Source organism: Ammodytes marinus (genome assembly GCF_949987685.1).
Source record: "Ammodytes marinus genome assembly, chromosome: 3".
Lineage (NCBI taxonomy): Eukaryota > Metazoa > Chordata > Actinopteri > Uranoscopiformes > Ammodytidae > Ammodytes > Ammodytes marinus.
The window spans coordinates 27,679,577-27,704,135 of NC_137232.1; the positions used below are offsets into that span (position 1 = coordinate 27,679,577).

The window sequence follows — 24,559 nt, forward strand, 5'->3', positions numbered from 1 at the left end:
CACCTTATCATATTCATTCTTCTCTTCCCCCTTTCTCCTTCTTCCTCCGTCTGGATTTTCACCTGCACCTCCCTCTGTTAACTCTCTCTGGTGAGGTAATGATGGAACATTTGTGGAAAATGCTTTTTCTCATCTGGATTTGATATATGGACGTGCATACCACATATTATAAATGGGGGTGTGTCCTCTGTTGGACGTTCAGTGTATGGTAAAATGGACACATTCACATGTCTGTTCGTTCATGATGGTCCGAGTGTATGATGTTGAGTTTGTAGCCAAGTACAATCAGTCTCACTCTGATTAATACCCACTAAGATGCTTTCATCTTCTTTTCACAATATTTTTCTTTCTTTTGTGCCCCTTCATCTTTTCCTCCAATTCTCTCCCCATATAACTGCAGAAGCCAGATGGAGGCCTGTGATTTTAGACACACCCTGATAAAATCTCTCTGTCTGCCTCTCTCTCTCCCTTTCTCTCTGGGGACATTGGTTAAGATTCTTGAATTCCCTTTCTCGTGTGTGTGTGTGTGTTATTACATTACACTCTCTTTCATAGGGAGCAGATGTTGGAGGGCGTGAGGTCTTTGAACACTCAAACCCATTTCCTGGTTGTGCTTTGTTTTGATTGGTTCGCTTCTCTTGCTCGGAAAGGCTGGTGGGTGGCTATTGATTACAATACAGGACACTGACCTACATACAACATAGCTTTCACATGTATGTTCATGGAGGGCTGTCCATTTTTACTGGAAAAAACAACACACACACACACCGTCGTTAGGCTTAGGAATGTGTCACCAAACATCACGCTACATTGAGCTGTACTAGATGGCGGTGAGATTCTGTTTCCCAACTGCATTGTTTTTTTGTTAAAATGAGAGTGTATCATGTTATGGCTTGGCTTAAAGCAAGATGGCTAATGTTAGCCTGCGGGGATAGATTTAAAAATATTGACTTTTCTGGCTTGTAGCTTCAGCCAGTATAGCTAAACAAGATGATGAAGGTCTATGTCAGGGGTGGCCAACCAGTCAGAGACAAAGAGCCACATTTTTTACTGTGTTACTGCAAAGAGCCACATCGTACACACGGGTACACACAGTGGCGATTCCAGGAAATGTTGACTGGGGGTGGCCAAGGTGGGCCACAGAGTTAGAGTGGGGTGGCCATCGCACCCCTGAATGAATGGCATGTGATATGCTGTACAACCAATTCAAAGATGATTTATAATCCCAAATGCCCAAATCATGTTAGTATCCATTGTAATGTTTGTCAGAAAACTAAACCCCTGAAGGGGGGTCTGGGGGCATCCCCCCCCAGAAGATTTTTTTGTGTTTTTAACATGTAATCTAAGCATTCTGGTGCATTCTCGCGAAGATAATAAAGGAAAAAGTCAATATTTATTTCAGCTCAGATGAATAGTAAAATTAGCAAGACAACATAACTTGCTAGCAGCCAAATGCCTAACAACTGGACAGAGGGACGGATGACCACTAGCTTTTGACCAAATATCTTGCTAAAAAAATAAACCTTTATTTATGAAAGTCTGCCCTTGCTAAGAACATGTTACACTCGCTAACTACAAACTTAAATTTTTTTATTCAGATTTCAAAAATCTGCTGGGACACGTGCCTATACACATGCATGGGTGGCACGCATGTCACAAGCACACTTATGCTGTTTTCAAGACCTTTGCTGACCAGAGACCAGTTCTAGTGGCCACAGTCCTACCATTAATTTAGTAATTGAAAATTGCAAACTGATCTCATATCAGTGGATTGGAGTGTTTGTGTGATGAACTTGGCAACTACCTATCAAAAAAAGTTAAGAAAGAAAAAAAATACAGATCATCTCTGAACTAGGATACATATCAGGAAAAAATGTAATTAAAAAAATAAAATGAAAATGAAAAAATAACATTTGAACTGGGGGGGGGGGGGGGGGCACTGGGGTGGCCAGTAAGATTTCAGGGGGGGGGGGGGGCGTTTTTATTTTCGCGGGGAGCTTGCTATGCATGTTGCTTTGTGGGACTTACTTTTAGCATGGAGAGAGCTGAAGTGGCGCTGAAGATTTGAAGCCTTGAAATGCGCAAATGACACCTGGCATATAAGGCAGAATGGCTTGGCATAACGTTCAACAAAAAATATGAACTCTCCCACTTTGTTTCGGAGCGAACTTGACACAAATAGTTTACTCACGGAAAACCTCCCTCCAAGCTGAGCGGGCAGTTTTATGTTGCGTCCGCACCAAACGTTTGCGAACGTTATGTTGCGTCCTCAATTAAACATTTGCGAACAGGCATACACATAGGGCCTACACATTAATAAAATAAAAAATTAAATAATAGACAACATGTAAAACGAACGTAAGAGCCGCATGAAACGTTTGCGAACATGCACACACATAGGCCCACAAAAAAAAAAGTATTAAAAAAAAATAAATAAAAAATTATAATCATAATTTGATATGAACTGAAGAGCCGCACGAAGCTGGGCGAAGAGCCGCGGGTTGGCCACCCCTGGTCTATGTGATGGTTAAAGTTGAGGATTAGGAGAAAACAAATGGGCGTATAGTAAAGAAACATGAACCCATGTTTATTTGTAGCTTATTGAAGGGTACGGTTTTTCCATATTTGAGGCTGTGACATGAACCTTTGGTTAAACGCCCGGTAACACATGGTAGTTGCATGTATTATCACAAGGGAAAAAGGAGTTTGCAGGAAATTGAATTACATGACAAACAGTAGCAGAAGAACAGAGTGGTATACTGCAGTGTACAAAGAGAACAGAGAGAGAGAGAGAGAGAGAGAGAGAGAGAGAGAGTGCTGTGCCATAAACCAAGTAGAAAAAAAGATGAACAAACACAAAATGTGGGTCGAATCCACTTCAGGGACCATAAGTCTGTCTGACACATTGTTTGTCATTGATCCAGCTTTCCAAGACGGTGCCGCAAGCAAACATACTGGGCAACTTGTGTACTTTTCCTACTGTTCTCTAAAGCTTTATGTATTAAAACTCTGAATTCAATCCTTCACCCTCTTTCACCTCCTGTCTTTTCACTGTTCCACTCTACTCCAGTTGGACTTGTTTCACCCCATATTCAGCCTTGATCCCAGGCATAATGTGACCAGCTGTATGATTGCAACACTCAGCAAACATTCACAAGAGTCAGTGGAAGCAAAAACAGAAAGCATTTTATGTGCCTGCCTGATATTTTTCAACTGTCAACATTTTAAATGGAAGTATTTTATTCATGATCATTAAAGGGACACTGTTTAATGTGACATTATCAAGAAAGTTCTAGAAAGTTCTAGAATGCAACGCTCCCTGGGTAGCCCCATCCCTTTTGAATAATAACAGAAGCTACAGTGGCCTTCAAGGACAAGAACAATTCTAAATTTTAAACAATGCACCTGATGACATTCCAAAAAAAAGGATTCCTCCATACGACTTGCTCGCTCAATGGACAAAATGTAACATTAATATTTGTAATTCTCCGCTCAGGAGGATAATTCCGATTATTGGAAGAGGTGATTTTACACCAATGAGGACATATTTATGAATGAGGATATTGATTTCAGCTAATGAATTACTTAAAATGTTACACAGTGTCCCTTTAAGACAAGATTATTAAAATAATGCTAGAGGACCGATTGTTTATAGATTTCAATGAAAAAGTAACTCTCAATACTCCAGACAGTCACACGTGTTTCTTCTGTAAATCTGTAGCTTTGTGTTGCTCCATTTATAGTTCACGAGGAAGTGTTCCTGAAAATGGCACCTTGTATCATTTGCTCCACGTAACCAAAATAAACTGCCAAAACCTATTATTGGTATATTTGTAGCCAATGGAATAAGAAGAGGGCAGCTTGAAATAACATCTCTCATGGCACTCACTCATGTGATCCATATGATGAGATTACTGCAGTGTTCATGATGTGCATTTTTGGAGGTGTTTTAGTTCAGTTGGCTGACTATAAGCTTTTTGTTCAGATATCTTCAAAATCAAGGGTGTGTGCGAGATAGAGCAATACTTTTTGTCTGTGCCTGGGTAGGTGGGTGTAGGGCTCAATTGTGCAATTTGAATCTTTGTTAATTAGTTTGTTTGTCCGTCTGTGTGTGTGTGTAGAGGCTCAACTATGCTTAAACAGAGGAGGGGTTCTGTCTGTATGTGTGACAGAGTGCTGTGGAATTTCTCAATCAGATCCAAAAGAGATCATTGGTTTTTAACAGAAGACAGACGTCTGGTTGTGTGTGTGTTTGTTTGAATGTGTGTCTGAGCTGAGCTCCTCAGCTGTAAAAACACTGCACCCCCCCCCCTTTTCTCAGTCAAAACATATTTCCTATTCCGTTTGCCTCTCCTTCCTCTTTCTTTACATTTGGGTTACAGTATTTGCGCAAAATATCTACAGCCTGAGGACAGAAGTCCTTGGGATTGTACAGGTACAGAAATCTGTATTTCTTTGTCATCATCGGGTTTATCATCTAAATGAAAATAATAATCCACTGCTAGAAACTAAAAACAGTGGTTATATGCCCTGAGTGTGGGAAAATCTTCCCACACTCAGGGCATAAACAGATGTAATGGAAACATTTGGCCTCGATAGTTCCTTCAGGGAAATAGAAAATAGAATACAGTAAATGTCACACTCCAATACCACTGATTTACATGATAATTGATCAAATACAGAAATCCATATACAAATAAGTGTGCAGCCATGCAAAAAAGCATAACAGCTTCTCATACCAGGAACTTATTTTGCTCTTACATCAGGTTTCATTTTACTAGTGCACAAGGTTCATCTGGATTTACCGACTAATCACTATAAAATGGCTGTGGCTTGCTTTTTTATTAAATACGGTGGATTTAGGGAATCAACAATTGGCACATTACTTGAAACACTTCAGGACTCTCTGCTGGTATTTCCCAAAGTAATTACTGCTATTGGTTGTTGACAGTACTACATTATATTTGAATTTGAACAATAACAGAGAAGACACTGCTTTCATTTCCACTTGGTAAGGGCACAGCAGTGCTGTCAGGCACTGAATGCCCATTATACTGCTGGTGGTTCTGGATGAGTAGAGTTTTGGAGCCTGCCTACACAAACACACTGAGTTTGACCTCAGCTGTTTCCTTCTAAACAAACCTGAGAGAGGATCACATGGTTAAAGCTGGGTCAGCAGCTGCAGGACTATAGTAAAAAAGTCATCAGTTTATTAGCAGATTACTGTCATTCCTACTTATTTCCCTTTATCTCAGGCTTTCTATCTTATTGCCACTGCATTACTCCCTTGCACACTTTCTCTATTCTTGCTGTCTTGTTTCAGTATCTCACTTTCCCATCAACTCAATTCTTCTCTTCCAACCAAGCAAGTTAAATAATATTCCAAAAGCATTCCAAATACTATCAAAAATGTGTCTTTATAAAGCTTGTCTTTACTTTATCTGACCACATTATAGGTTGTATTGGGGCATTATCTAAATGTTTTCTAATTCTCTCTCCCTCTCCCCTCTGCAGGCTCTATGTATAAATGTGCAGTGCAGTGATGTGCTGGAGACGTTAAGCTTGATATTCTGCGGTGCAGATGTAAATTGTTCGACTGGTGACGCAACTTGGCCCTCTCCGCTCTTGCTGGCCAACGCACACGCACAGCCCTTACAGGCTGAGTTACTTAGCCACAATCTCAACACAGGTACAGTAAAAGTATGCATGCAAAGGGTCACAAAAAAGCAGTCTGCTTCAGATGCAGTTCTTCTATTTCAGATTGAGTCAGTAGATGGTAGCCTGTTTGGGATTGAGATTTGCATGAAAAGATTGAACTTTTTTTTTTTTTTATCATTTGTTGTCCTGCAGAGCTACCACGGTCAGAGGTGGGCTTGGCCATGCCGTTTCATTACTCACCGGCACCTTGCGTGTCTTATAATGGCTTCCTGTTCAAGACTGCATCCATGGCTCGGGCTATCACAGAGCGCAAGGGCAAAGAAGGTATTCACGGTCCACCATGCCGCACCAACACTTGCATACACTCGCCCAACCAACCAGTAATAAGGAACACTAATAATGACCACATTGTATTTGAGAAGCTATTTTCTTAACCAAGTCATGAGGTTCTTCAAAATTATCTTCAAAAATAGAAACTCGGTACAGTAAACTTAAAAAAATAGAATGTCTGTAGATGCCATTTTTATAATTATGTTTGGTATATCTTATTCTGTCCCTCCTTGCAGAGTTCAGTCGTCGCTGGTGCACACTTAATGATGGCACCTTTAGCTACTACGAGAGTGACAAGAACTCAAACCCTAACGGGGCTCTGAAGTCTTCAGAGATAGTCTGTTTGGCTGTCGACACACCTGAGAGACATGGGTATGTACACACACACACACACACACACACACACACACACACACACACACACACACACACACACACACACACACACACACACACACACACACACACACACACACACACACACACACACACACACACACACACACACACACACACACACACACACACACACACACACACACACACACACACACACACACACACACACACACACACACACACACACACACACACACACACACACACACACACACACACACACACACACACACACACACACACACACACACACACACACACACACACACACACACACACACACACACACACACACACACACACACACACACTCTCTCTCTCTCTCTGACCCATTTGTTCCTTATTTTACTCTCAGTATTAAATCGCTTCATCAAAAACTGATAAGACAACAAAAAAATTCTATAACTGAATCTGTATGTTTTGAATCAGAGTGGACTGTCTTTTGTGAATGCATGTCTGGATGCATGAACACAACACAACTCTCACTTCCTCATAAGCACTCTTTCTCCCCCTCAGGTATGACCATACCTTTGAGCTCTACTCAGAGTCAGAGCGTCTCTATCTGTTTGGCACCGATGACCCAGAGAGCCACAAGGAATGGGTCAAGTCTATTGCCAAGGTAACATTTGGGTCTGGAAACACAAACAAACACACATTCTTTCACTTTTCTCCTCCGATGGACCCTTACAGAGGGAAGATTTGACATAGTGGTGGCTGGTCTGCAGCCGCTGCTCTGCTGAGGTCAGGACAGTGCTAGCTAATGCTGACTTGTTTCCTGTGTCACTTATTTCCCTTCAGAACAGCACTCTTTGCAGCTGAGATAGTGGTCAGATGCACAAGAGTGTGAAGTCAAGCAACAGTTTGATTAAAAAACAAAAACAGTTGACAGCCAGTGTATACTTTAACCCAAAATTCTGTTATTACTCCTGCATGTCTAGCCACAGAGACGGTATGACCTGCCCCCAAAGGTGAATTCTTTTGCACAGTTTCTGAAAACCATTCCATGTTTCTAGCAGTCCCCATTCCATTGAAGTAGTGTACCTCTAACAATTGAATTGGTATTGGCTTTCACAGAGAGTTTCTTTACCTGCACGCACGGACTTAAGTTGTTAAATCATCATCAAAAGAGAAAGGAATGGAAGATGAATGCAATGTATAAAGAAGCCAAAATGTCGACCCTTTTTTATTTGTAGAGCTTTATCCCAGCTAGTGCAGAGCCTTTGCTGAGGTTGGGCTTTGAGAGGATCGGGCGGCTGAAGTGTAAAGACGGCTTAAACCTCCAGACATCAAAGGTTGGTTGGTTCGCTCTGGTGGGCTCCACACTTCACGCCTATCTGGAGGACAGCCAGGGAGAAGAGATACACCTCCGCAAACTGAACGAGCTCTGTGAGTGAGAGCCCCGTAAATGCAAAATAAAATGGCTAAATAAACACACACTCACTCACTCACTCACTCACTCACTCACTCACTCACTCACTCACTCACTCACTCACTCACTCACTCACTCACTCACTCACTCACTCACTCACTCACTCACTCACTCACTCACTCACTCACTCACTCACTCACTCACACAAAGAATAGCTGTGTGGCTTAGAATAGTATGATAACTATGTATTTCTGTTCAACAGCAATTCAGCAAGACAATGAGGTGCTGGTTCTGGTGGAGAGAGGCAGGTGAGAAGAGAGACTATACTTGTGGATTGTTTTTTGCAATGATGTATGTTTGCTTGTGTGTTTTGACTTTACATACTGTCCCACAATGTGCAAACATATCAGTCAATACCTATACTCCCATAATCTTCTCCCATCTCCTCTTCACACATTTAATGTTATCTCCCTCTTTTCTCTCCCCCTTCCCTTCTCCGCCCCATCTCCCCCCCTCTCTCTCTCTCTCTCTCTCTCTCTCTCTTTATTTAGGACTTTGTACATAGAGGGAGAGAGGAAGTTGGATTTTGCGGGCTGGTGTGGGGCCATCCAGGCAGCAGCGGGGAGTGGAGGAGACACACTGAGCGAGCAGCAGCTGACCGAGACAGACATCCCTGTCATAGTACACAGCTGCATCGGCTACATCACACAGTGCGGTGAGAGACACGCAGAGATGTGCACAGACAAGCGACATAAATGCATTTAAAAGAGTCACGGCGCTTCACACACACACACACACACACACACACACACACACACACACACACACACACACACACACACACACACACACACACACACACACACACACACACACACACACACAGTGTGTCGACCTACACAGGCACACACAGACATGAAGTGTATAATGTGGTGCTCCTTATCTCCGCCGCACAGGAGTCTCCATACAAAAGTCTACTCTGCTGAATGTGGCTGTCGTCTCTCTTGCTGTTACTGTGTGTGCACACTTGGCACTTGCTGTGTGTCCTCGTGTGACTCTTGATAATATAATAACAGGAGTGTTGGCTCCTTGAAAGACATAGACTGTAGACCAACGGACTGCAAGACAATCAAACAATTGTTATTTTTACATTACTCCTCTTGCTCTTTTCCTGCTGCCTTCTTTTCCTCTTGTTTTTTCTCTTCGTTATCCCTCGTTCCTTGTTCTTTGTATTTCTCCCACCTTCACCAGCTGACCTGCCTTCTTTCACTCTAGTGTGGTCGCCTCTCTCCTTTCTGGCCCTATGAACTGTCACTATTTCTTTCCTCTCTCACGCCTCTATTTGCCTCCATTTACCGTATGCGTGTGTGTTTTCAGTGTTTATAGGGATATGGATGTGTGTGTGGGAGGCTTCATTATGTTGATATCCTTTACTTTCCTGTTGGGCAATGTTAATGCCTCTCGTCAGCTTTCTGGGAAACCAGTGCAGAACTGTCCTTGCCCTTGCCCCGTGTACTGGTAGTGCTCATTTTACCATGATGACACAATAGCTGAGGTAATCATCCTTACGGGTGCAGAGTTTTTCCAAACCTTCTGCAAGATAAAGGGACATCCTTTTGACTTATGTTGTTTGTTAGCATGCAATGAACTGTCAGCTCTTGATTTGCAATTTCTGATCCTGACAAGTGGCTCAAGTCTGTCATGAGGAAACCACATTGTAATCAGGACTTGATTGAGGAATTCAACACACTTGTTTGAAACAGGCTTTAAATCATGATTCAGTGTTACCAAAAGCAGCTAACAGAAGAACAGGACTTAAGAGAGAGATAGATTAGAAAAGCAAAAGCCCTCTAGTGGACAGGATTTGCAATGGATCCTTTTAGCAGTTTTTGACATCAAGGACAATTTAATTTTTTTCTTCTAATTTAAGACGAAATAACACACAGTGAAGAAAAGTGTAAAGCCGACAATATACTTGCTGTTCAACCATGCGTTTGCATAGACGTAGTTAACATATTTAGTTTTATCCTTAAACTCAGAAATCTATTCCAGACAGTTGCCTTGAAATATATTTTTTTCACGTTTTTTTCATTTTTACCGTAATAGAAAAGTATTGCACTAATGGACCTGTGGACGCGTAATGTTAATTTTCTGAGGACGTGCACAACCAACACTTCAAACGGACACAGAATACGTGTGTATGTTGCCATGCGCACTCGTTTGCGTAGCTAACAGCAAGTGCATTTACGGCTTTAGGGTGTTCTTTTCCCCATCACATCAGTGCTGTCACACATACAGTATAATACCTCTATTTCAGTTGAATATCAAGTTTATATCAGGTTTTTCTACCCAAAAATGGTCTTATTGCCTGTGTTTTTTAACATTGTGCTATGTGTATGCTTGTTATGGTGTCTGTATTTTTTCTAGGCTTGACGTCTGAGGGGATCTATCGTAAGAGCGGCGTGAACTCTCGCGTGGCGGCGCTGTGCGAGCGGTTCCGGAGAGACGCACGCAGTCTGCGTCTGAGGGAAGGAGAGCATCAGGTGGACGACGTGTCCAACACACTCAAACGCTTCTTTAGGGAGTTAGGAGAGGGGATGTTCACCTCAGAAGATGACCGCGCCTGGCTCGGAGCCACCGGTAAGATTCACAGAATAATGTTGCAGTGTGCCGCAGTGCAGTTGAGCTGTGTTTAAAGGATGGCTCAGTTTCCCAAAATCCAAAAAAGGAAAAATATTTCTTTACCTACACCTAGTAGCCATTATTTTATGAGGTTGAGTTGCCGGATCAGTTTGCAGAGATTGCTACAGCTACTGTTTATGAGTCAGGTGTAATGTTGCTGCTCGTTTTGATACAGAAATCACATATATGCCTGGATCTGTTGGCATATCAGTTTACAAGCAAATCTGGCCTTTGTATCAGAGCACCACTGTAAATCTTTATTAATCGAAAGGTTGTCGCTTTTGACTCCGCTTTGAATCTCACTTTCGGTCGCTGCTGTCTGTTATTTCTTCCTTCCCTCTTTTTCCTCTATTCGTCCACATGTTTATGTCTCTATCCCCCTTTCACTGATCATTTCTTCTCTCCCATGGCTTTCTCCCTCTCGTTTTCTCCATCGGTCATCTTGTGCTTTCTATCATTTCCTTACACTTCCTTATACTGTTTGATCTTGATTTTCTTTTAAATTCCCTTTTTTCTTCCTAATTCTCTTTCTCTTCCCCCCTCACTCATTCCCCAGCCATTCAGGATGAAGGCAAGAAAATCTCCCAGTACCAGCTTCTGTTGAACAGACTGCCTGGAGTCAACAAGGCGACACTACAAGCCCTTATCAACCATCTTTATTGGTGAGTATAAAAAAATCACACCGTATGTCTTGTATCTCTTTGTATCTCTGTTTATGCCCGTGTGCTTTATCATGTTTTTTCAGCGTGCAGCGTTTTTCTGAGCTGAACCAGATGAACCTCCATAACCTGGCCATAGTGTTTGGTCCCACACTGTTACAGACTGACGGAAAGGACTTCAATGCAGGCCGCGTCATAGAGGACCTCATACAGCATTACACACTCATCTTTGAGGTCAGACTCACTGCTCATTGTTAGACAAGGGGGTGGGGGCAGGGGGCAAGCTGATTTATTTATCTCAAGTGATTACATTGGGAAAGACAGTGCCCAGCTCTAATAGCTTGAGATGTCTAAGAACATAGCATTTATACAGTATATTGGCGTCTAGATCAAGCTCCAAAAAAACTTTAAAGCTAAAAACAAACAAATCACTCTCAATGAGGGACTCCAGTCACTCTCTTTCTATTTGCAATATCGTTTAAATGTTCACCAATTTAATCTTATACTTATGCTTTATGTCCCACAAGCCCGGTCTGAGCTGGGAAAGACAGCTTTTAGCTTCAGTGCCCCCGACTCCTGGAACAACTTACAGCTAAAAATTAAACTAAATACATTCATATCCTTTGGCCAATTTAAACAGACTATCCTGGATCTGCCAAACTCTACTTGTAACTGTTTTAATTAGACTATATTGTACTTTATTCCTTTTAATTGCTGCCACTCTTCACCACTTTGTAAATGTTTCAATTGTTTTTTTATCTCTTCTCTTCACTTGTTGTGTATTTGATGTATTTGCATTGAATATGTTGTATGTATTGTTGTTTTGAATTTGTTTTGAACTCGACGTCATTGAAAATGAGGGTCACCCCTCAATTGGTCTCTCGAGGATAAATAAAAGTTAAATGAAATGAAAAAATGAAATAAGGACAACTTATGGTGTAATTTTTTTAAATTAAGGGGTGATTTAAGGGAGAAGGAAATGCGTGGGAGGGTGAAGAAACACTCTATTATGGGACTGCCTCTCATGAGCTTAGTATGAAAACCCCGCAACCATTGTTAAAATTGACTTCTCAGACAAGGAATGCCACACACCTACTGAAAACCTTATCGTATCATTATTGTCTTGTTTTGATGAGATTAAACTGCAGCCTCAAGCCTTATCAACAACACATCTCTAGTTTCCTGCTAGTTTGGCAGCAGCGATGGATAAATAAAGAAAGAGGTTTGAAATGCCGGTAGGGATTATCGCACAGAGGTCTAAAGACTGGCATGATGCTGTAATTAAAGTGTATTAACGTGTGCATTCTTGTTTGCAGGTGGATGAGCAGCAGCTAAAGAAGCAGCTGGAAGAGATCACTGTTATCATCAAAGTGCGCGAGAAGCTCAACACAAAGTTTCCTGTGAGTCATATTTGTATATTTTAATTCAATATATTTATTTTTTATGTCATTGAAGTGTCATAAAATCTGTTTTTAATATTGTTCAGTAGTCCAGTGTATGGCTAAGTGTGTGACCATTTTAATAAGCATTACATCTAATTTACATATGACGATGGGTTTACAGTTTGTCATTGTCTCCATGCACGCATATGTATTCTCATTTCAGTCTGACCTTTTTCTTTGTATGTTTGTGTGCACCGGACATTTCAGAGTACTGAACCTGGAGGACACTTCATCTGTACAGTGTACCTGGAGGAAAAGAAGGACACATCAGAGCAACATGTCAAGGTGACTGGGACTTTAGCCCCATAACATAATAATACACAAGTTACATTTGGCTTCATCAGTGTGTGGCCACAGTGTCATCCTTTAACAAGGAGAGAAACACTCTGTACTTACTGTGTTACTGCCTCCCTCAGATCCCTGGTTCTATGACTGCAGCAGAGCTGATCTGCGAGGTTCTAGACCGGCGCAACATCCCCGTTAAAGACAAAGAATACTGGAGCTGCTGGGAGATCAGCGACAAGGAGGAAATGGGTGAGACGGATGAGAAGAAGCAGAGGGCAATAGTTGACAAACACCTAACTTGTTTTCATTTTCTTATTATAAAGCAGATGATACATTCTTGGACGTGAATCCGTCTTAATTATAGTTATGTCCTTCACAAACTTTTTTTTTTATTTTATTTTTTCAAATCTGTCTTTTTTCTCAAAGTAAAAATGGGCCCTAGTTATAACTCTATTGTTTTAGTAAGAAAGCAACATGGTTTCATGTGCAATTAACATGAGAGATGACAAGTAAAATGACTTAAAGCTTATAAAGTGCTCTCCAATCCAATCTGCAGCCTGACCTACCCAAAGTGACACATACACCTCTCGAGGCCAAAAGATCATTCTGCGCATTGTGACTGTGTGTGTGCCGTGGTTTGTTTTGAGCCTGGCATGTGGGCCATCTGGTTCCCCACCGGGAAGCCTGTAGGTGGCTTATCCAATGCCAGTAACACTCAACTATGATCGTACAGATTTCCCATAATTGGCCTGAGGAATGGCAACCTGACCAACCTGCAGAATACAGGCGAAGATAATAGAAATGAGGAATTCAAAACAGTATGAGTGACGAGAAGAGGTGGAGGGAATTTCTGTCAGCCATTTGTTTACTTTGGACGTCACTTGTGTGTCATGATAACAAAAGGTATTTTGAGTTTGGTATGTAGGCATAACAACACAAACCTGTTTGCAAGTCACAAGTTTTTGTTTGAATAGAGCCACACTCATTTTAAAGCTTCTATAAACATTGGGAACTGTCAATCACCGTGACGAGCTCAACATATTTCTCTGGGAATGGCAGTCATGTTTTATCCTCCTTTTATAATGCTTAAATTCTCATTCAGATTATTTGATATGACCTTTTATGTTCATCACTGTGTCACTTGTCTTCAGAGCGTCCCCTGCACTATCAGGAGCGAGTCTTACCCATCCTTCACTCCTTCGGCACTGACTCCCATCTGCTCATTAAGAAGCATCTTGCTATGGACGCCATGGTCCTGTACCTGGGTAAACACACCAGCCGACTGCCAAGTCATTCTCTTTAACTCACTGCATTGTTATTGTTAACAATGTCCCATTCTGCCCTGCAGCTAGTAAAGTGGACGTATCCAAACACGGGATGATGAAATTCAGAGAAGAGCGGAGCATCTTGGGATTGGGACTGTCATCGGGGAGCTTCCACGATCGATATTTCATCCTCAATTCCAACTCTCTCAGAATGTACAAGGAAGTCAGAGTGAGATGGATAGACTTACTCTTCACAATTTTTTCACATCACATACTTTCACAGGCTCATCTATTGTGTGTGTCTCTCTCTTTCTGTCTGTGTCTATCAGAGTAACCGTCCGGAACGTGAGTGGCAAGTAAAAAACCTAAAGGTCTACCTAGGTATGAAGAAGAAGCTCCGACCTCCGACATGGTGAGCACATGCAGTGTAGCAATGATGTCACATTCCCTCCTCCTCACAACTACTGTGTTTCAGGGGGCTTCTTTACCTAATGGCACTAGAATCATTCAACAGTGGTTTATCACTTATTTCACTGTGCACAAATAAATTACATACATTTTTATCTGCAGAGTATAATGGGTGTGAATATTAACTTTCTTGCTGAAAGATGAAAGTCTGATAACCTTTTGATTTTAATTTTTTTCCGAAAGGATATTCTTAATGCACACCACTTCCATAGCTTTAGTATGTAACAGAACAACACAACTGCAACACAAAATCACTGGTAGGAGATATTATTAAGCCAAATGCAGTGTTTTAATCAAAATTCAGATCATAATTTTTAGCTTTTTAACCTTTTATCTATGTGACTAGTTTTGTCTTTTGAAGGTAAAGTATAAAACCACTAAATAATTCAACCAAGTGCAAGAAAGATTTCATATGACAATTATCAAAAGATTAATTTTTATAAATTAAATCTAATGTATATGGATAAAGGCATTTGAATCCAGCGTTTTATTTTTGAAATATGTCAGTGCCTCTGAGCCTACTTAAAGTTTTGTCATTTTAAAACTATACAGACCATTCTGTCACCCCATTTGCACTATACCATTATATGTTAAGGGAATAATGTGTGGCTAAACCTATGTCATTTTCTTTATTTATTTTTTTGTTACATTTCATAATTTTCCTTATCTGATTTGTAAAGAGAGTGACCACTAGGGGGCAGACTGAGCCTAGCAATTACAAACACTGGGACATTTGTAAATGCAATGTTGAACAAATTCTATTTTTCTCTCTGTTCTAGTTGGGGACTGACGGTCGTGTATGAGAGTAAGAAACAAGAGAAGCCAGAGAGACAGCAGTGGTGAGTTGAGCTGTCCACTGTTTTCTTGTCACTATACATCATACTAAGCTTTCAGCTTAGGGCATTTCTGCTTGTGTTGTTTCTTCAACACACATACATGGTTAATTATAAGCTCTACTCTCCAAGCTATATTTACATTGTGGAACTTTAGAAATCTCTTCATTAGTTTGGACCATTTCTGGCTCATAAATAATTCCTTTGAATATGTATGTGTGTATTTGTTCATGTATCCCTCTGTAAATTGTCCAAAGATAGTCAAAGGATGATACACTGGCTACATTTACACGTGCCAATGTTTCAATTATAGTCAAAACTAATAACATGATAAATCCGTCTCATGGCTTCCCGGATTACTCCCCATAATGTTATTCACTTATGTATTTAGTTTAGTATGGTGAATAGATTCGAATGATGATTTTTGTACAATTTATTTAGTAAAATACTCCAATAACCTCTACAGCGTGTTATCTCTCTGCATTAGCGTGCAGCCTTCAGTCGTTTTGACATGTCAGCTGTTGATGCTGTCTAATTTTGCCCTTAGTGGCAGTATTAAACTGCTGTGGCAGCTTTGTACATGTATGCATGTAAACATGGCCCATGTAAAAGAAAAAAAGGGGAAAAAGCTAGAGGTTTCTCCGCAGGCAGAGAAAAAGGGTCAGATCCCTGCGTGAGAATCAGAGACGGAAGCACGAAAGGTCGGCTCCACCCAGGAGGGGAAAACACTCGAGCACACCTGTAGCCATGCCCCTATTCTATTCTCTCAGGGTTTGTTCACATGCATACATTTTGTGTGTGTTTGTGTGTGCACACACACATCAGTTGGAAATGTGTATACATCCATGTGCATGCTCTTTGCTGTCAAGAGTAGTAGACATCAGCAATGTTGTAATGGGGGTGCTGTTCCCGTCACGCTGTAGGCTGTAACATCTTGTTAATGCTTATTCACTCACAGCTAAAAAACAGAAAATAGAACGACACACCTGAGAGGAAAATGCAGACATACAGAGGAAGAGAATGTAGAATAAAAGATAAAGATGGCAAGGGGGGAATGAGGAAAGAAGAGAGGCAAAGTGTCATGCTGAAGGGGAGATATTGTGTTACTAAGCGAGACATTTTGCATTTACCGCATGTAAAAAAAAAACTCAGAGAGGAGTGGTTAGGGATAAGAAAGAAGGTAGAATATATGGATACATTAATGAAGGAGGAGGCGAAAAAATGGGCTGACTGAACCTTTCTCTCCCAATCTTACTTACCCACCTGCACTTAATGTTGCTAAGTTTTATGTCGCTATTGCTTCTCTCCATTCTAAACTCTTTCACACTTGTTAATTTCCCCCTTTTGTCCTTTGCACTTTTTAAACAGTGCATTCTTGAGTCACCAGACACTTATACACCTTCATAAGAATTTTATGTGACTTTTTTCTTCATTGTCTTAATGGAAATCCACAACGATAAACAAGCAGCATTTACTGTTCTGCGGCTGGTAGTGTTCTAGAAGTGTTCTCATTTAATTGCATAGTAAGTAAATGTATTGTAGGACGTGGCTGAATTCTGTACTGTAGGTGTGCGTGCAAGATCAGGGTGACTGTCCTCACTTCGAATCCCAACAGGCAATAAATGAGCTCTGTTGGCTCTAATGATGCAAGCTAGGGAAACTGGTGTGTGTGTGTGTGTGTGTGTGTCTGTGTGTGTGTTACGGGTGCTAAATCTCCTGACTGTACCTAAATTTATGTTGGCAGTGTGCACTACACTGTATAAGGTCTAGTTCTCCAGTGTACACATCCATGTTTTGCTGTGTCTCAGTAGAGAGCACTTAATTACATTTTTTGCAGTTTAAATGTATGCTCATAATTATAATTGTATAAATGATATTTATTCAGTACCACAGCACAGATGATTATTTGCGGGGCAATGTGACGGCAGCTGGAGTGGAATTAAAAATATGCACACGCACACACCGACATTACAGACACAAATACATGTTTTTTTTTACGCATGCACACACGCACACACACACACACACACACACACACGGAATATTGAAAGTCCAAATTGGTGTTTATCTTACATGGGAGGTGAATTAGGAATCACACAGTCAGTGTTTACGCTCGTAGCACTTCCACCAGGCACCTTAAGAGTGGCTGTCAGCCTCAGATAATGTCCTTGACTACCTCTCTATCTTTCTCCGGGTTCTCTTCAACAAATGCCTTCTTTTCTCCCAAGAAAACACTCAATACACACACTCATACCTACACGTACACACACACACACACACACACAGGCAACCTCCAAATTTTTATCAGACTTTCTCTCTCACTTTATGGCCCTCTATTTAATCTATTTGCAGGTATCTTTGCTGTGACACGCAGTCGGAAATGAGGGAGTGGTACGCTACTTTGTTTAGTATCCAGGTGGGTACACAGTACACACACACACACACACACACACACATACACACAATGTTGATGCACTTCAGGACAAAAAATCTTTAAGGCTTGTAAAAGACAGACCCATAGTTTTGTATAAGTGGTCCTTATCATTAATGGAATTGACCAAGACATTTATAACAATTTATCAGGAAATTTGAAAATGACACAGTGCAGTATACACACTGCTGATAGTATTGTAAAATGTCTCCTTGCTTCCTCTCTCCCATTTGTCCTTCTGTCCTTCGGCCTCATCAAAGTACGACGGCAACGTGTGGCCTCAGGACGGACTCCAGCAGACACAGTCAGTGAGCCGCGTGTCTCAGGATTCGCGTCATGGTAACGTGTCACTGATACCGCTGCGTGGCAGTGAGAATGAAATGCGGAACAGCGTAGCCGCTTTCAGCCAAGACCCGCTTGCTGTGAGTCAACCTACCAATCACTGGGAACAATCTAGGACCAACCGGCGAGCTGAAATCTAAAGCTTCCGGCTAATCGGAGACATTCATGCTGCACAGGTGGTCCAGCCCCTCAACCTCAACCCTCACACAAGAGAACACATGAACACTGAAAGGGTGCTGCTAGATGTGTAAAATGTACTAGAAAACAGAACTTTATTCAGGATTCTACTTAATCTAAATATTCTGAATGAAAAAGGTGCACATTAAGTTGTCCAAATTATTTAAAGAGGACAGAAGTTGGGGGTTGCACCTGTGCAGCATCAATAATCTCTGTTTCGTGATTTTGTCTTTGATTCAACCATCATGACAGCATCTGGGTTCTTAAAAAAATTTTGTCCAAAAATACACCACCTTGTGAAATGTGTGTGTGTTATTGTGAGCCCCGGATCCCAAGACAAGACAATAAATTACTAGTAGTTTGTGTTTGTGTCAAAAATAATTTAAGAATCCCGATGATGTGCAGAGGAGCTGACAACTAAATCCTCATATTGTAGGAGGCTTGGAATGAAAACCCACTATACAGGAACAAGATCGAGGCTCTGCCAACACTTGTGTCAAAACACCAAGGGAAAAACAGAACCATGTTTGAAGTGAACTCACGCCTGCAGGCAAAATATTGTTAACACTTGTGTGTTTCACAGTACTGCTGCCACATCACAGGTTTTGTGTATTTGGCAAACATTTGAGAAACACCACTGTAGTTTGTTTTGGACTATATTTGAAGTGCAGTCAGTGACATTAAACCAGAGACCCGTTCAAAAACATTAACATCATGTCACCCTCTTATTGCCATAGAACATTTGAGTGCAGCCTTCCAAAATAATTATCTCTGCACTCAGTCTTGGTAGTGTGGGACCTCATATCCACAATTTGATGATGCAGTTGTCTCCTGCTGTTTTCTAGCCATTTATTGCATGCCTCTAATTAGTCTAGACTGAGCAGTACACAAGTCTGCTGTTACTTCCACTACAGATCATTTCCATTGATCCTCGTCTTTTTCAGTGTATGAACTGGATGCATTGTTGTTGTGAGTGGGTGAGGGGGTGTGACTGCTTTGGTGATGGGGCGGCTGCAGCAGAAGCTGGTTTGTTGCAAGATGTTTGTGGGGAAGAGAGTCGCTGCATATCGATACGTTCAAATTTCAACGTAAAGTGTAAATGGAACACTGACTGTGTGTGTTTGTGTGTGTGTGTGTGTGTGAGAGAGAAAATATTACTGCTCCTGTTTGAGAATCCAATTATGTTTTGTATGACTTCTGAATGTTAACAACAACACATCTCTCTTTCTTTCCTCTCCAACAAGTGCCTGTCTACTCATCTCTTTCACCGTACCCTTCCCTCCTGTCTTCAGTCCATCACTGTCTTCACCTTCCTGGTCTCTCCATCTGCCCATCTCCCTCCCTGTAATAACCCCCTCTGTTCATTTATCTTTCAGCTCTTTAGAGATGTTCGATAATGGTCGCTGTAAGGCCGGTAAGACAATTTTTACGATCCAATTCCCAAATCCCAATTTTGATCAGTGTTTTTTTTTTGTATGGTATATATCTATTGTATTAGAGCACACAGGTTAAAGGTTGTAGAGTTTGAGTGAAATATAAAGCATTATTTGTCGGCTGGAGCTGATATGTTGATATATCTGTCGGGCTGTGTATCTGCGTTTACCTGCCCTGCCTTGCTTATTGAGCTCATATCTGGTTGCCATGGCTCCGAGGCATTTCTAGTCTGGATGACTTCATTTTATTTTTACATTCAGAGCTGCCTGTTTCAGTCTGCTGCGATACAATGTACATATTGTAATGTATAAAAAAGTTTAGGAAGTGACAACACTGATTTGAACCACTCACTCTGCTCTTTTAAAGGGCGGACGGTCGGCCTCTGATGACTTTGAATCATTCCAGTGACCACAGAGATGGACAAACGTTCTGTGTCTGGATTGCGGAGAGTTACACTCCCACCTGCTCCTTTTGAATACCAACTGGACCAAAAAGTAAACGGAAACAACAGGATCACATGTAAAATATAACCGCCACTGGTTTCCTCGCCACAAATGAACTTCTCTTGACTTGATGTACACTAGAAGCAGCTGGGGCATTAAAGATGAATGAGAGACAGTTTGATTGGGCCACAATCACCCTGAAGATTCAGACGTCAGGCATGTGACTCAATCACTGCATTGAATTATGGGACAGAGAAAGACGTGCTGAGAGAAACCTTCATTTTTATCATGTGAAAGACTTTTTAACTTGTCCGGTTATTCTAGGCACTAGCGTCGAGTGCTTAGCATTTTTTAAATGAAATTATAAATAATAATAATACATTTTAAATATCAGATTGAAGTTTGTTTACTTATAGTTGTAGCTGAATCAGATTTTTACACTGTGGTTGTTTTGAGTGCTCTTTCTCTACTTTTGGTCAAATAACTGTCGGAATAATCCTGCAGTTCAAAGTTGCTCTTGTAAGCAAAGCTGATGTAGTTGAAGACTGTGACCTGATTTTGTCCATGCTTTGTTCCACGGGGACCAAGACGGGGACGGAGAACTGACAGGCGATGGATCACTTTCTGTTACTTCACATTTTACTGCTCTGTGCAAAACTTACTTGTTTTCGCTTGTGTCCGTTTGTCTGCATATATGCACCAGTGTGTGTACATAAGCGTACATGGTTGAGTTGACCAGTCTTATCTTGTTGTTTTGAAATACTTCGCCTTTCTGGGGACTGAAGAAAGGACAGGCATGTGCTGTAAACACCTTGGTTTTCTTAATATTCCTAGAAATATGTCACAAACTGATGGCAAAATTGGCTTTTGCCAGGAGTTGTTGGACTATGTGATACAGTAGGAGAAGTACTTGATTTACTATAGCCCCTGATTTTGAATCGAATAAACTTTGTACCCACCTTTAGTAGGTCACATTTCAAACCATATTTGCCTATTCAAAACATATTGCCCTGCCCTAAACAGTATTCTTGTCTGTCCTCATACAGTCCTCAGAACTGCCTCCTCTCTGAAGGTCATTCCTAAAGTCTGTGAGGCTTCATATATCCAGTAAGGATATCCAGTAAATATACATACATGGGCAGTTTTGTCATTAACCAGCAGTATTTATGAAGTTTTATATTATGAATTTTTGTAACATAAAAAAAGTCTGTTATTATAGTTTGTTGATCTTACATTTAGCTGAACAAAACCGGCACAGAAGTTCTACTTTAAATCTGTAATTAAAGTACATTATAATCTAGTATCATTCTTTCTACTTGTATATAATTTAACAAAAGAAGAGCCAGGAAATGATCTGTATTAACCAGAGCAGCTGCACCATCAGCTGCATTGAACTGCCCTTCTTCATCACCTTGAAGTAGGTTTCCCCTGTTGTAAACATTCCTTATTTATTTGGACAGCAGAGGGCGCTAGCTGCTGTTTAGCAGTGCGTTTTTTTCTTTACTTAAACTGGGGAGACATCATGATGTACAGCTAAATGTAAGATAAAAACACTTTTTAGAGCTGTGTGTGTGTCTGTGCGCATGCGTGTTTTCATGTCTAATTCTTTTTCAACAGCTACATCACAATGGATGTACAATGTACGTTTTTGAAAATGTCCATGATCATCAAAAAGGAGTTAGAAATGGATCACAATTAGGTAAAAGATTTAATTACAAAGACTTACTCTGTCCTGCTTATTAAATAAGCATACTTAAAACAAATCAGTCAATCAGCATTTTAAATCAAATGGAGGTTTTGGACCATAGGACCTGTCTATGTTTGCGTGACAGCTCCACCAAGGGCTTCGTTCTGGAGACGGTGATGTGATGTAAAGCGCCTGTCAATCTCTTCACAGCACAATGTTATTCCACTCTGCTTCACACATCTCATATATCCCCTCTGACATTTTGAAGTGGTTCACACAGCCATAAAGGTGCAGCACCAATGCAGCAGTGGTGATTTTGGGGGGGGGCTTGCCTCTTTCTGAGGAACTTTTTACAGGCAGTTGTTCCGGGTAGCTTGACACCATTTTATTTCCATTATTTTTTTTTTCAAAGGTTTTTTTATTCATCAAAAGAATTTGCAAAGCAAATACAATACAATGATTAATAATTTTTTTCTCCCCTTTCCCCCCCCCCCCCCCCCCCGAACACACCCCGCCCACATCCCACCCCCACCCACAACCAATCCTGCAGCACATAAAAAAAATATATATATATATAATAAAAAAATAAAAACAATACACAATGTTAGAAAATGTTATTTCCATTATTAATAACTCATTTGGATACATTTATTGAGATCCCTATTTATTTTTTTAAAATGATGATCACTGTCAGAACAGCATAAACAAAGTACAAGTACACACTCAAGTGTTGTTGAATAGTTTTTATAAGCAGGGTATATTCTTTTTTATATTCCGTTACTCTGCATTTTCCTGATTTTGCATCTCTGAAACTCTAATAAACACATTCAGCTAGTTGTGTGTTGCATATAATTATAGTTCCTTTCACACTGTAAGACATGTCCTATTTTCCAAAAGGTTGATGCCCTGCAGTTCTTATTTATCCACATGGTAATCCAGTAGTTTTTTTGTGTTTACTTCCCCAGTGCTTTGCTGAAATGAATGTACACACACTCACACAGCACGCTGGGCTTCAGACACATAGGCCTACACAGCACGTCCTACATTTTCAAATACTGTAAACACAAATATGTATAGGGAGTAGGGACCAACGAGGCCTAGAGGTTTAATCTTACCGTGTAACACTCCAGCCATAAAACGGAAGCCTATACATGCGCTGCAAGGGAAAAAATGTCAGGAGTGTGTGTGTGTGGGCGGGGTGATCATTGGGAGTGCCCTGAGGATTATTTTTTATTTTTTTTGTGACTGTGCGTGGTTGTGTGCGTGTGAGTCACAGTGGTCCACCAGCTCTCCGTTCATTCTTCTAAGCAGAGTTGACACATCAGGGTCACTCTGTACCCCGAGACACACCGGAGAGCCCTTGGAGGGACTCGCACACACAGGAGGCCTTCACTATACCACACACACTCCCACACATGCGTGCAGTACACCCTACGGGGAAGAACACACTCAACAGGATGCCTAAAAATACACATACACACACACACAAAACGACATTTACTACATAGGTCATCGCAGCAGTTGCATAAAGCAGAGGAATAGAAACAGAGATGAGTGCGGCTCAGAAGAGAAAAAAATACAAATGGAAAACCGAAAAAGTTGAAACTGTAGATATGAGCTTTAGAGCCGGACCTACATTTCATCCTTACGTAAGACTTTACAATAAGGTACACAAAAAGTTAGTACCGGTAGTTACTGAGGAACGAATGGTTAGTAAATGAGTAGGTACTGAGAGATTGTGATTCAAGCACTATTGATAAATTACTGGAAACCGACTGGGAGTTATTCTATTGATGAAGCTTAAAGTAATGGTACATATTGTAATGGGAAATATTGCATCTCCTGACTGAAATGTTAGATTCCTAAAATTATTATAAGTGTAATGAGATATATTGCATGTTGTATAATTCTAAACTGAAATGCAGATTCCTCAAATGCGTATCCAACAAACCACTCAGACAGGTCACACCTCTTCTATTGTCTTATGCTCAGAACTTCCCCTGCTGATCTCAATTTTATCACAACAGTATGTTAATGAGTATGTACTGAGAAACTGATTCAAGCACTGTTTAGTTACTGGTAAACAGACTGGGAGATACTGTATTAATGAAGCATTAGGTAATGGTTAGGTAAATATGAGTTAATAAGGTAGTTTTTTTCCCCCTTAGATTTCACAATTAGTCAATAAAGACACAGGATGATCATCTTATTTTTTAATGATTCACATCCAAGGTATATTCTGTAGCACTGCACTAGTAATGCTGAAGGTTTATTCGCTGCTGCAGGGTACGTCTTAAATTTGCCATCTTTGGTTTCAGTCGCTGTTCAAAGCTGGCTTGGGTCCCACGCTGGATCGATCGTTAATGAGATGTTACTCATTGACTTGTGATTACTTAACCATTACTTACTGTCAGTGAAGCAGTTTGTGTACCTTCAAGTACGGAAATGCATCATACTCATTAACGAATGCTTACTTGAGCATTAATGTACCGTAAGTGAATCAGTACTCATTAGCTTACTATTACCTAATGCTTCATTAATACAGTAACTCCCAGTCTGTTTACAGTAACTTATCAATGGTGCTTCAATCACAGTCGCTCAGTACCTACTCATTAACTAACCATTTGTTCCTCAGTAACTACTCATTTCTTGTGT

General features: G+C 40.8%; 1 protein-coding gene across 1 annotated transcript in view; it reads left to right on the forward strand.

Moving 5' to 3' along the window:
• Positions 1-22,614, forward strand: part of arap1 (ArfGAP with RhoGAP domain, ankyrin repeat and PH domain 1) — a 54,289-nt gene extending 31,675 nt beyond the window's left edge. Inside the window, exons 14-34 of the mRNA XM_080054010.1 lie at positions 5,515-5,689; positions 5,851-5,982; positions 6,225-6,360; positions 6,904-7,006; positions 7,581-7,773; positions 8,019-8,064; positions 8,308-8,471; positions 10,184-10,396; positions 10,995-11,100; positions 11,184-11,331; positions 12,414-12,497; positions 12,747-12,824; positions 12,956-13,073; positions 13,976-14,089; positions 14,173-14,318; positions 14,419-14,501; positions 15,337-15,396; positions 17,743-17,806; positions 18,082-18,243; positions 19,717-19,754; positions 20,141-22,614. Of these exons, the coding sequence (XP_079910136.1) occupies positions 5,515-5,689; positions 5,851-5,982; positions 6,225-6,360; positions 6,904-7,006; positions 7,581-7,773; positions 8,019-8,064; positions 8,308-8,471; positions 10,184-10,396; positions 10,995-11,100; positions 11,184-11,331; positions 12,414-12,497; positions 12,747-12,824; positions 12,956-13,073; positions 13,976-14,089; positions 14,173-14,318; positions 14,419-14,501; positions 15,337-15,396; positions 17,743-17,806; positions 18,082-18,243; positions 19,717-19,737 (2,346 nt within the window). The 3' untranslated portion in view covers positions 19,738-19,754; positions 20,141-22,614. The remainder of the gene's footprint in view (positions 1-5,514; positions 5,690-5,850; positions 5,983-6,224; positions 6,361-6,903; positions 7,007-7,580; positions 7,774-8,018; positions 8,065-8,307; positions 8,472-10,183; positions 10,397-10,994; positions 11,101-11,183; positions 11,332-12,413; positions 12,498-12,746; positions 12,825-12,955; positions 13,074-13,975; positions 14,090-14,172; positions 14,319-14,418; positions 14,502-15,336; positions 15,397-17,742; positions 17,807-18,081; positions 18,244-19,716; positions 19,755-20,140) is intronic.
• The last annotated feature ends 1,945 nt before the right edge of the window (positions 22,615-24,559 follow it).